General features: G+C 31.8%; 1 protein-coding gene across 6 annotated transcripts in view; it reads right to left on the bottom strand.

Moving 5' to 3' along the window:
• Nucleotides 1-810: 810 nt before the first annotated feature.
• Nucleotides 811-14,194, bottom strand: part of LOC148226094 (netrin receptor UNC5B-like) — a 161,451-nt gene continuing 148,067 nt past the window's right edge. For 4 of the 6 annotated variants that reach the window (XM_088204088.1, XM_088204089.1, XM_088204091.1 and 1 more), the window contains 5 exons: nt 10,659-10,793; nt 9,158-9,350; nt 8,082-8,191; nt 2,903-3,175; nt 811-2,345 (listed from right to left, as the gene is read on the bottom strand). In XM_088204088.1, the coding sequence (XP_088060214.1) occupies nt 1,168-2,345; nt 2,903-3,175; nt 8,082-8,191; nt 9,158-9,350; nt 10,659-10,793 (1,889 nt within the window). In that variant the 3' untranslated portion in view covers nt 811-1,167. The remainder of the gene's footprint in view (nt 2,346-2,902; nt 3,176-8,081; nt 8,192-9,157; nt 9,351-10,658; nt 10,794-14,194) is intronic. The other 2 variants (XM_088204093.1, XM_088204094.1) reach the window with 1 other exon arrangement.

Raw genomic sequence — 14,194 nt, 5'->3', positions numbered from 1 at the left:
TATTTTAAGCTATAAATTACATAAAGCTTAATTCGGAGTCAATAAAAATTGCATTAGGTATGTACATATTTTTTTCATTTTCGTAACAGAAAAATCCATTAACAGCTCATATGAAACCACAAGTGAAGCGCGTAAATGAATAATGATATATTTTTGGTCGTTTTGTATGTTTTTATTTTCATATCATGAATTTAAATAACAATAAAAATCGACACAAGCCTTGAATGTTGATTTTAATTTGCATTCTTTCACAATGATGCATATAAAGTGTACGTTAAACTTTTTACGCGAAGGCGGGGACATGCAGTGTTAATTTATTATATTTAATAAATAAATAAATACACTACTCTCAATTATCCCCAAGATTTGCAGGATAGTTTAGTTTCACTGGCAATTTCGCTATTTATTTTAAATCATATAAAATATACATTGAAAAATATGGAAAAAATACCATTCTGCTACATGTAATTTACAGTTCATAATATTAAAAAAAATATTATTTTTAATTTTATTTTATCAAATGCAATATCATTTTTAGTACCCATTTATTTATTATTATTTAAATAAATAATAATATATTTAAAAAAAAATTATACTGTGGGATATTGAATTAAAAAAATGCATAAAAGTTAAAATGTAAATGTTAGTTAATATTGTATTTACTATAAAACTCAGAGTTTTTATCAATAGACTATTATTGACTATTCATAACAACATCATAAATATTATTAAATTAGAATAAAAATAATATGTTCAAGTCTTAAAATAAATTTAAATTTCAGAAGTAAAAAATAAGTTTTTTTAATAAACTTTTTTTTTATAAATTTTAAAAGGACAGAATACTGTATTAGTTTATAATAAAATTACTTTTGGAGATGTAAACTTATGATAGCATATGTATCAGAATAGATCAAGCAAAGTAAGAGTAGGGTAGGTTAATTTAATTGGTATTATTTTAATCAATACAGTTATCTGTCAAATAAGTCCAATTCAAACATAACTAATAAATGGCAATCCATTTCTATGAATATGCATTTTTTATTTATATTAAATATTGCAAATAAATGTGTTTTAAATGCTTTTTAAAATCAACACACAAAGATTTTTAATATAAAATATACCATTAAATACTTACAAACTTAAGTCGACCAATCACTCTTAAAGTACCTAAAGCCAGCTGGGACCCAAGCAAGATTCGATAATTCTCACGGCGTCGTTCCGACCCATGCTTCTGAAAATGTTGGCAAGGTCTGCCAAAGCACTGGTGTTACGGTGCCTACACTCCCACAAATCCAAAATGTGTTCCGTCGGAGAGCTTTTCGTGGCGAAGAAATTTATATACCTGTCCACGTTGAGCTTTTGAGCCAAGAGCCTCCAATCGGTGCCTCTGGCGTTCGGGGTGTCTAAACAGTTGCAAAGTTGTTTCTTCATCGTCTTAGAGAGCCTGAAAGGCGTCAGGTTATCCACCATGCAAGTATTGATCCCCTTATCGTTCACAGTCAAGCTCTTCTGCTTGATCTGAACATCATCGTCCAAGATCGATAACGACCTCTCCGGCAGCGTCTTACTCTCCATAAACCCATTGTTTGTTTGATAACCAAACGGAGAATCGCATCTGAAATCTCCACCAGATCTTACGCTAAACACCTGCTTATGCGAAGGGTTGATCTTTTGATAAACGTTAATCTTGAACTCTAGCTCATTAATGGAATCCGTCTGCTCTAAGGTGAAGCTGCAGTGTAATGAGTTGGAAGTCGAATTCCACACGTGAGGGAACGGAATTTCTTGATAGCTAGAATTCGGCTTTGCCTTCCATCCTACGCCAATGTCTTCTAATGTTAGACACAGATTAGAACCCCCGTCTTGAAACCATAACGATTTAGGATCGTCTACCAAAACTCCGCCCAATCTCTTCTCCTGATCCGAGCAATAATGCAAAGCACACGGCGTATCCTCAAATATATACACTCTTATGTTATAATCGCTCGTGTTATTAGACAAATGTGGAGCATAAGCCGCTAATTTTAAATTTTTCACAGCCTTCCCATTAAAACTCTCACCGGCTAGTACAAAAGTTGCTAGAAAGTCAGTCACTAAGAAGAGCCTATCTGAATCCAATTGCGTAAAAATCGGAGTGTTGATTGTCTCTTGACCCAAACTGATGATCTTCCTCCATTCCGATTGAAAAGAATCAGATTTGTGATTAGTTGAGCTTGAAGCATACACTGACAGATTCCAAAAACCGTGTTTTAAACTGGCGCAATGTGGGATTTGGACTATAGCCGCTTTGCTCAATGGTAATCCGGGAGGACCTGTCTTCACCACCGGACTCAGCTGCGTTGTACCTAAACAGAATAAAATTTACAATTATAAATTATACCCTTTGTATTTTAATAACGTGCTCGTTCTGAATCTGACACAAATGTTAATATTTATTTACATAATATTGCACAGGTATCGCGAAATTGATGACAGCTGCGTACACATGTATCAATTTTAAAAATGCTACAAGCTTTCGTTTTATATTGTATCGGATTGGATAACAATATTGACACGGGGAACAATGCAAACATAACCCTTTCACATCGCGCGCTTTACCGTATAAATTATTCAAACGTAAATTATGAACTCACCTATAGTTTTATGTAATGAATGATATGCTGTTATTTATTTTATAACAGCGATAAATAATATATAAACATATAAATTGAAAATGCTTTGTGATGATAATATAATTATTTATATAAATCAAACGGCTGCTAAGCAACGATATATCGTTGTTCGTAATAGCAGCAAATAACTAGATGCTTTTTGGAATTTGTTACCGCGTTAATAAATTTTATTGTTGTGTTATAAAGCAGGTTTTTTAAAAAATGTATTTAACTACACATATTTGACGTACCTTCAGGAAATTTAGGTCTATTTTTGTCGTCCTTCACAAGTCCAATGTATACGTTTTCTCTCTTGTTTCTCGCCAATGCGCCCTCCGGGACCGACAGGGCCAATCCAGCCCTGTCCAAGGCAAGCCTTCCTCCGGCTGTTGTTAAGGCCCGAGATGTATTTGTAGACGTGCAAGAATCTCCAACAACTTCGGCGAAAAGAGCAGAAACCGGAGGCGGGGCAGGTGGACCACCCAGAGTGACCGATTCGCTCGCAACGTCGAAGGTACATTCAGCTAAATTACACGAAGAAAAAGCAAGATAAAAAAACATAATAATAATTACAAATAAACAACATATTACAAGGATTATAAATTGGTCGTTAAACTTCAAACTCATCCATATTTACATATTTATTAATTCTAATGTAAATGATCATACATAATACATATATCTATAGCTCGATACAAGAATGTTCAATATCTAAAATACTTTATTTTTGTTTAATTTTAATAACATTGTGAACGTTTTATTATATAAGTCCAAAAGGCTAAGATTAAGATTATTTATAAAATAAGTATTCGATTAAATTTAGTTTGCGTAAGTCCATCAATTCCATTCCATGTTCACTTTACAGACTTTTTCAAGAACATCTAATTTCGTGTTTTGATTGTTTTTTTATTTTAACAAATTAAAAAAGTTGAGAAATAAATAATATAAGATTTATTTAATCATTAAAAATTCTAAATATGAGATGTGATATTTTTTTTTATTACACTATTTACACCAATATGTTAATTGTATTATTGGACGCATAATTTGTGTTTACCAGAAATTTTGTCAATCTTTGCGAAACCAATATTTTGCACCAACTTTGTCTTAAAAATTTATCAAAATGCAGTGAATTAGTGCAAATGTTACATAAGACCTTTAAGGAGAATGCTAAATACAAACATAGGGTTTATGCATAATACAAACGTTTCCAAAATGACTATGAATTCGTTCTTAAAAAATAAAAAAAACCAAGTAGTATTTAATCATCGCAGAATCAGCATTAGGTAGATTGTTAAAGAAGTTTGTATCTCGTACAGATCATGCAGAACCCAACTGTTGAATTTGAGCACAAATAGCAACATATAAAAATAGCTAATAAATTATTTAATGAAGTCTCTGGCGAACTAGAATTGCTCTTATACCTGCACTACACTCTCTGGAAGTTGGCCAAGGTTGACCAAGGACGGAGAATATAGTAGGTTACTTCGGTCGAGTTCGGTCTAAAATCTCTCGGAATTTGTCCGAGTTTACCGAGAACGGGAGGTAAAGTGGGGGTGATTCAGTCGACTTGGTCAGCTTCGAGCGCTTCCGAACATTGTCGGCAAACGGACCGAAGTCAAAGAAAACGAAGTCGGAGCTGCTCTTTCGAGCGCGAGCGGTGAGATACTTCCCCTTTCGCTCTCTCGCGTGTTAAGTAACGAGAGTGAAAGAGATATTGATAGGGTGTTTCGCAAACTAAAACAGAACGAGTAACTCGGTTCAATTTCAGTATGCGCGTAGGCGTCCTATGGTTAACACGCACGTCGAGCGCTGCATCGTGGTCACGTGGTCAAGTTATAATACCACATCCTCATCGGGAACTTCAATAGACTTTAACTGACATCTTTGAATATTTGAGGACACCAAAGGGGATTAATTATATTTTTGATTTTTGATAATTTCGCACGGTTATTATATTTTTTTTCATATAAAATTAAATAATTAGTGGTACTTGATTTTGTTAAAAAAAATCGTTTTGAATAGCCTTATGTATTTTCCTAGATCGGTTTATATAAATGGCACACCACAACGAATTCTTATTTAGAAACGATGGTGACAAATTTTAGGATAGTCACAGATGTGGTGTTTGTATTCTGAAGTATCATTTTTATGTCTTATGGCATTTTGCAAAAGCCGACAAAAATTTTGCGTAAATTGAATATTTACGACCGAAAAGTTTTCACTGATATTGTATTGGTGAGTGCCCACACAATCTTTTATAATTATCAGTAGCGTAATTTTAATTATATGACAATTTAAAAATTGCGATTAGTTGGCACATTTTTCGATCGCGTGCAAATATGCCAGCTGTACATGACTGCAGCCACCGTGCGTACGTCATTCACGTCCGCCGTCCGGACGGCATATGAAATTTGTGACAGTGTGGCCGCTACTCGGAAGTCGGCGACCATGGCCGACTTCAGTTGAACTTCGGTTCGGACATCTTCCAGAGAGTGTAGTGCAAGTATTATGCGTAATTAGAGGTAATGAACATAACCAAAGCACGGCAAGTTAAATTAAATGTCAATGTAATCTTTTTTGTTTTCTTTTAAAATAAGGATCTAGACCACTGCGATTTTTACTACAAGGTCATAAGTTCAATAAGAAAACGCCGTTTTCGTGAGACAGTTTGAACAAAAACGACACCGTCGTGATGCCGCAACAATTATATTCTCCAAATATTGCCCCTGCGATTATTTTCTGTTGCCACAAATAAAGAAGACATAGAAAAGATCACGTTTGCGACTTAAATGCCGAGAGAACTAAAGACTATTCACAAATACTTTGAGAATTATAATTACCAATAGAATAAATGTATTATAGCTTACACTGTCAACATTTGTGTATTGTCGTTATTTTTTTATCACATCTCGTATGTTTTATAAATTTATGATCAATAATTGTAAGAAAATATAATTAAACAAATAATAATCATGCATGATAAATGGATTTAATGATATTTTTTTGCATGGTGGAAAATTAAATTCAACTAGAATAAAACAATATAATATTTATGAAACGTAGACAAACTTTGCCACCGCCTCTCAAGTGAACATGGAAGTAGAGTACGCTCGGGATAAGAATGCCAGTTTGTTATTGTGTGCGTGAACTGTGTGGCTCAAAACAATTTCGCTCAGAATATTTAATTTTTTTATTTTAAAAGAAAATATATGTTTATTTAACATACATACATCTGAGCTAAGTTGGAAATTTCAACGGACAATAAAAATATATTATATTATCGAAGAAACCAGACATTGATGTCATTAATTAAATATTTGCAAAATTCAAAATCTTTCACTAGTCAAAAAAATAATGAAGTCTTTAGCTATTCTTCAAAAGCAAAAAGATATAAAATGGGGAAAGAAATTATTCGCAGATTGTTTAATGGCTCAACGACTGTATTAAATCATTAGAATCCATTGAATAAATTAAAAATTTATCATTTGCGCAACGATAAGAATATTAACTTTTTAAGCTTTACAGAGAATAGTGTAAAAAAACCAACAACGTACGGATTAATGGAAAAATAATTAAAATATTTTAATCAACGGGTAAGTGAACGAATAACTTACAGTGTATCTTTGAAGCCTTGATATCAATCCAAATATGCCCAAGAAATTTTGTTCTCTTAAAATTTCATTTATAAATAAAAAACAGTGGCACGAGTTTAGTGATCTACCCATGGGACAGTGGGCATATCTGGGTTAAAAACAATATCAACACAAAATTATTTAAAATAAATCACTAGAGAACATCGAACTTCTGTGCCACACTGCACTTTAATGACGAATACAGCGTTGACGAATCAGCGACTGTCCTTAAAAGAGAAAGCGAGACAACGAAGTACACGCTACATCGCTTCTCCCTCTCATATACATGTACACGCACACAATAACAAACCGGCATCCTTATCCCGAGCGTACTCTAACGTGGAATGGAAATCATGCGTTAAATTCTTGGGCTTATACCTGGACTCTAAGCTTAAATTAAATAAGCACATTTTGACTTGCGGTCATTGCGGCCCCCAGCCCGATATTTATTATAAAGAGCACGTTTACCACAAACAGTAAACTATTTAAGCAGGCTCATCTTAACATATGTGCATACTGTCCGTGGTGCAGTAGCAACAGTAATGCTATTTTTTTATAATTACAAGCCACCATAATAAAACAATATAATAATATATATATTACACCTTTTTATACTAATCAAAAAAACTTTAAATACCAGTAATAAAAGAGCCAGAAAATACTTTAAAAATATTTTGCGTAACAACACTAACCCACTAATCTCATGTATCGAAAACTACGATAAAAACGACTTTGAATTTAAATACTATAGCACATATGTATTGTTTTAGAGGTTGAAAAACGCATATCAATGGTTTTAGATCTTTAACTAAATATACTTAATGACACATAATCAAATGTTTTTCTTGTCTTTTCTTATGTCCCACTCATTTTGTAGGACTTATTTGATTTTCTCATTAGACGTTTTAATTTTAAATATTAATTTATATTGTCTCTAATAATATTTTTTTTTCTTATTCCTGAATACTTAAAAACTAATTCCATTAAAGTCATTGATCATTTAATGGTTATTGTCTTTAGAAATATGCCAAAATATAATTCACTATTAAAAATTCATTCTCACTTTTTCATCCAAAATAGTGAATTAAGCGAGTTTGATATCTAACGACACACACAAGAAGAGAAACATAAATATTATTAAATAAAAAAAATCACAAAATGACTAGCGAGCGTTTTCATCATTATCGAAGAGAACGATTAAGGTAAATTCCACACGAACGGTCTAGAATCGCTTTGGAACAGTTTATCTTAGCAAAAAGTATTTCTTGAGTATATAAAACGCGAAAAAAATTGCCCGCGGTTATTGGCGTGAGCGAATTTGATTTTTTCGCGAAATTGCGCGACTCCAAATCTAATCTGAGCATCTGAGATTTATTTTTAATGGCAGTATTGTTAAAGCTGGAAATGTGCGATTATGTGGCAATTATATACGAATTAAGCTGTTTAAAAAATAAAATATTTATTATGTTATATCGCGTGATGAATTAAATTTAATAGTAATTATTTGATTGATCACATTTAGTAAGAATTTCGCACGGTTAAACAAATATATTTCATAGCTTTATTATTTTTAAACAATATTAAAAAAATGGTTTTTGCATTTTAAATAAATTTTATAATTTCTGATGAGCAAAATAAGCTTATTTAAATCCCTTTTATTATAAATTATTACCGATCCATAATTTGCATACATTTTTATTAAATATTATATAATATAAAAATCTAACACCGACAATAAAACTCAACAATAATAGGAAAAGAAATGCATTAAAAAAAGCTCTGCTATTCTACTCACAACTAGAGAAGCAGCTGGTTGTAGAGTGTTCTGACTCACTGTAAGGCTTCTTGTCGTAATTGTCACTCTCACTTGAAGGGCTTATCTGATGATCCATTGGAAGGGCGTAACTGTAGGTATCAAAAAAAAATGGGTTAAAGCATATTGTAAAGAATTAAAAATAGCTATACACATATTATTGATTAAAATAGTAACATAAATTAGTTGAAAAGAATGTCTTATATATGAAATAATTTATCACTTTTAATCGTTTCTCAAATTTTCTCTAGTGTATTTTATTATCAAAAATAAAAAAGTATTGCAAAAATAAAATCAGCAAAATTATCACAAATTGTATGTATATTACATATACTTTTTATTTATCAATTTTTTTCGAAAACTCTAGATTCTAATTTCTCGAGAAATGAAAACATCGTGTAAACAGATTTCCTACACATATTTTTATCTTATGGTACATTTTTTTTTTAATATTAAAGAAAACAATTTTACTTTATATATTGCAGTAAAAGGAGAAACTTTGTCCTTATAATAGTATAAATTTATTTTTAGCTACATTTTTTTTGTTTAAATTAAATATATTATAAATTACACTTTTTTACAATTTCTTTAAGCAAATCTATAGTTGTTTATTATTTATTTTATTTAAACAAAAACCTAATTAATATAGCTTATATTAGTTAATATTTAGCTACCCAAAAAAACATTAAATATGTAACAGTGTTTAAAAGTTCAAGATAGCTTTATGCAATTGTAAAATAATCCGTAAAATTTAAAATAGCAAAAATTCGGGTTTAATAATTTTGATTGGAATTAACAGCTAATAATTTTGGTCTCATATTGTATTTTTGTTAACCACATCATTATTACAAAGATGCAACTATTTGTGCGTCGTTTCTTTATCCTACGTTACTAGCAATTTACTCTCACGCATGCGCAAATCTGTTACTATTTACCACTCTACTAACAAGTAACAATGTTTGATTATTTAACCTTTTTCGAATCATATATATATAGCTTTATTTCCCTATGCCCGTCTAACGCATCGACCCATGTCACTCGTCAAATTTAGCTCATACCTGTTACTCAGATGCGGCACGTCGTAGTGGTGTTCGCTGGTTCTCCTCGGAGGCTGCGGCGGAGGATGAGACGGAGAGTCTCCCCATGCACCCTGGACGGCCCCCTGGCCACCCAGTCCGTGCTGGGTCAGGTCCGGCTGCAGGGATAACGACTTCTTCTCGGGCTCTGGGTAAAACTCGGGCCGGAAATCCGCTGTGCGAATAAAACCGGAACTTGAAAAGCGTGGAAATACAATATAAAGCGCACTAATAACGCCGACACGTACACCAGACGACAACGTTACTCTCTTTTTGCCCAGCAATGGTATAAATACGGTACGTGATGTGAGATGTGTTAAGAGTTCAAATGAAAGAGAGCTGCATGGTACATATGTAGGTGAATCCTTTCAAATTTGTGTATAAAAGAGGTGTGAAATATTCTACTCGGTAATAAATTACCTATTTTAATAGAATGTATTATACTCGTATAGTAATGTCTGCCAAGGTTCACGTGATCAGGTTTTAGTCGCAGCCAAATTCAATCAAGTAAAGATTCAATTAAAGATCGACTTATTCTGTTACTGTAATTTATGGCATATGCGTTATGATATGACGTGAATTTAAAGCAGAAATAAGTGACTTAAAAGTTAAAAATACCCGAAAGTCCATATATTGTCAAAATACGTGCAATAAATTTAAGACAAAAGCATCTAACAATTTATAAACTTTTTGAAGAATAGCAAAAACTTTATTAAACATTAGTTTATCTTAAGCTTTGCGCGCGTTGGGTGCCAAAAAAGATAGCAAGCGCAAAAAATGAGAGCTATATTTTTATTGAATCCCAAAATAAATATTTTTATTTTTTTAAATACGTATAATCATAGTAATTCTATAAACTAACGTCATAATCTTATATTTAAAATTTACAAATAATACAAGAACTTGAGAAATTTCATATTTCATTAGAGTAGAAATTTCAATATACCAATACATAAATATATTAACTAAATTAAAATAAAATGATTAACTTATATGCGTTTACTTACAATTGTTCTAAAAATTGTATTAATATTATAATAATATAAAGACAGTTAAAAGATTTAAATGTATATAATGACTTTTATTTCTATTGAAAGAAATAAGTAATTTCTGATTTAAAAAAAGCTGATTTAAAATTTACATATATTCAACTACAATGCTTATAACTTTATTTTATTACCACAACTTATTTGAAAATAGACACTGATTTATAACCGTTTCTACTTCTATATTTTATTGTGTAGTTAAACTATAATTTGATATTTATTTAATACGAAATTTACATATTATAATCAAACTATAATAATATTTATTACATTTAGTCTGCATTATTATTTATAAAAATACTAACGAATTTAATAAAAAAAATATCCAACTATTTTTATTTGAGAGATTTAATATGAACTACAATAAACAATTATTGTATTTATTAAATCTATTTATAAAATTATTAATAGTATTTTTTTAAATACATTTTACTTACCAGATCTAGCCATATTGTACAAGGAATGATCTCTGTCCTTTTTTCTGAAAAACTTATACGCCAATCCTGCAGAAATGGTAAAAACTAGGGCTGCCACAAGCAGTCCTATGTACAAAGTCGCATCGCTCGAAGTGGCTGTAATAAAAATAAAAATAAAGATATACAGGGACCAAAAATATATCAGACGAACTTTCGATTATAACAAATAATAAAGAGAGCAATTTATTCTTCATCAAAAAGTTTGAAGCAACGCGCCTCTATATACATATTATCCTTTGCATGGCCCACGTGAAAAAGACGCTCGAGCTGCAAAGTGCGAGGATAATTTAGGACATTTGTATGTAAATTACGTTCTGAGTGCTTGTTATGATCATTTTTATACCCGTCCTTTCTTTTATGTGCACAATTATTTCTCGAGCAACGAGAAAACAAGGCATCTTCCTCGGCGGAAAGGAACAGTGACTGTTCAACTTTTCAACTCTTACATTACGAAATAACTTATTATATACAACAAACACACAATCGCACTCGAAAGGCAAACATATTTGATGCATTGCTAATAATGTATGTAAATGTTTTTCTCGTTCTTCATCTGCTCATGCGAGAATTGTGATAAGATAAAGTCGTTTGAGCATACTTACATATACGTGCTACCATTGTTGGATTTATGGATCGAACAATGGACGAGAATAAACAGCTCGTCATGTGTATCGATGTATTATTAATATTACAGATATGGCGATATAAAAATTATTCTCTATTGCAATGTGTCGGCAGATCGTATTAGAGATTAGTGTAACACGAGGCAGTAATTTGAATCATTTTTAGTACCTATCTAAGAACAATACGGCTGGGTATACGTTAAGTATAAACACGTCATTGTTTACAAATGAGAAACTAAAAAAATACATGATATAATAGGTTATTTGCTTGCTTCATAAGTTGAGTACTAAATTGTACTCAAATAACTATTTTTTTAAATCAACAAAAATTTTTTTTGTAAAATAGTCTTTCTTAAATATATTAAATTTGTTTTGTATTATTTCATTTAGGTAATACTTGGGCTTAAAAAAATATTATAAATGACATTCAAACATATTTTTAACATAATTTATCATTAACCATGAACTTTTACGACAAAAAAATAAAAAAATTGCCGTATAAATTTGCCGTATTTCACGCGTTAAAAGCACCATAAAGCAAATGCAAATTGCTGAGCTTTTAACAATTCCGGAATAAGATTTGTTATTTTTATTTTTTCAGATTAAATTAAGACCATCGTGGCTTAACAGGTTACCCTAATGCGCCACAATGGTCTAAAACAAATTTTAAATTCATAAAACAAAAAAAACGTATATATACATAAATAGAACAGTACTTAAAAAGAATAAACATAATAAAAAATTATAAAATATCAAAATTAAATGATACAAACTGGATCAGCTCCTCGTAGCTAATATTAAACAGGTCAATATGTAATGCCAGCGTATTAAGGAGCCGGATGGCCACAGCTATATGCGAGTCGGCAAGTGTGGACGTCCTTGCTCTAACGGCATCAAAAGTGGACGCAATCGTGATTTTCGAAAATGTTCCGGAACCCAAAACTGTAATTCCTCGAGAATAGCTAAATTTTCGACTGCACCTTTTAGTAATTTGAAAAAATGCTTAGCGACTTACAACTTTCTGCGAGAGCTCAGCGAATCGTATCCCAATGCTCCTAAAAGAAAGGCGCTGGGATATATGTACGGATAATAACCAAATGTTCTGTTGTAAAGGTATCTTAAATACCTTTTTTCAATTTTTTCCACTAAAATGGAATATTTGGCTATTCGGGGATTCCAAATTATAGATCTCGATTCAAGAATGCTACGAACTAATGTGTCATAGAGGATGCGAATAACTGACGGATCGTCAAAGTGAAAGGCATTCCTCATAACAAAGCCGAGCATCTTGGAAGATTTATCACAGACATCGTGTATGTGTAGAAAGAACCTCCATTTGCTTTAGAAAGTGATTCCGAGATCTTTAGTGGAAGTTTCTCTAGTCAAAATGTTACCACCGAGATGGTAGAAATAAGCTGATGGCGAATGGGATCGAGAAAATGACACAGTATGGCACTTTCCGACACTAAATGACAGACGGTTAACGGAAGCCCATCTCCATAGAGAGTCTAAATCACTTTGTAGAGAGAAGGAGTCTACAACAGATCGAATGCATTTATATAATTTTAAATCATCTGCGTACATAAGAAAACTTGAATTTGTAATTGCTGTATTTATGTCATTAATAAATAACACAAAAAGCAGAAGGTCCAGATTGGATCCTTGAAGAACCCCCGAAGGGGTAAAATATATCTTTCGACAATCGGATGAATGTATCTCAACGGCCGTTTTGGACCCTGAAAGTTTTATTCTATTACATTGACAAATGTAGGACATTGGAATGTGAACTGATAAGTGCAAGGTTGCCAAATTGCCAATCTGTTAAATGTTATACAATACAAATATTCATAAATGGACATAAAAACAGTTACAACTCCAAATATTTGTAATTGCCTATTGCGGTAAAAATGAGCGAGCAAAGGACCAATAAATTACGCCTATATTTTCATTATCCAAAATGTTTTTCCGGAAACACTTCATTAAATATGAAAAACTAGAACTACAATGATCTTTGACAAAGATAGAGAAGATCAAGAAAGCAGTTATTTTATTCTATTTTCACGTCAACCATATACGACGTCTAGAACCCAGAGATCCTTTAGACGCGTCTACGAAAACCCTTTTAAAAATATAATTAATACATTTGTAGATGAAGTACTTAGAAATATAAGTATTATATTTGTAGATGAAGCACCTATCTATATTAAAAAAAAATTAATTGCTGACTTTTACACATCAAAATTAATTAGGTACCTGTTTTTTTCAATGCGTGCGTTATTTACAGTGATTTGAATATTTAATCGATAAATAATCAATACCCGTAACATTTAACTAAACTAATGGACCTTAACCGTGAGACACTAACCGCGCTCGTAATTCAATAAGCAAAACGGCGTTTATTGTGTGTGATATTTTGAGTTACAGTCACGTGAGCGACTCTTAAAAAGCGTTCGCATCGCCTTGGCACAACAATAGAACAATGGGCAATAGAATTATTTTATATATAGTATGTGTATATTACATAAAGCATATAGTACACAAACACGCCATATATCTAAGCCCTACAGTCCTACGGTGCACACGGTATGGTACCTTAAGAGAGAGATATGTAAAATTGATACTTTCGACCTGAGAAAAGACAAACACGCACATAAATAATTATATGTAAAGAGGATACATAAATATTCAAGTTCGCTAGTTGTTTGGAAAGTGTTTGTTAAGGCAATGAAATTTGATCAATCTATTACCAAGTGGCACGAACCACTGACATTGAACTCTTGACACTCATCCCTCATTTTTGACAGCTACCTTACATGCTAAGTACATCCCTCTTTACATTTATCATATTCATATGTGCATGCATACCTTTTTATG

Source organism: Plectrocnemia conspersa, unplaced genomic scaffold (assembly GCF_051122295.1).
Source record: "Plectrocnemia conspersa isolate PC_06_02 unplaced genomic scaffold, ASM5112229v1 ptg000014l, whole genome shotgun sequence".
Lineage (NCBI taxonomy): Eukaryota > Metazoa > Arthropoda > Insecta > Trichoptera > Polycentropodidae > Plectrocnemia > Plectrocnemia conspersa.
The sequence above is the reverse complement of the archived record's forward strand: the minus strand, read 5'-3'. Positions and strand labels throughout refer to the sequence as shown.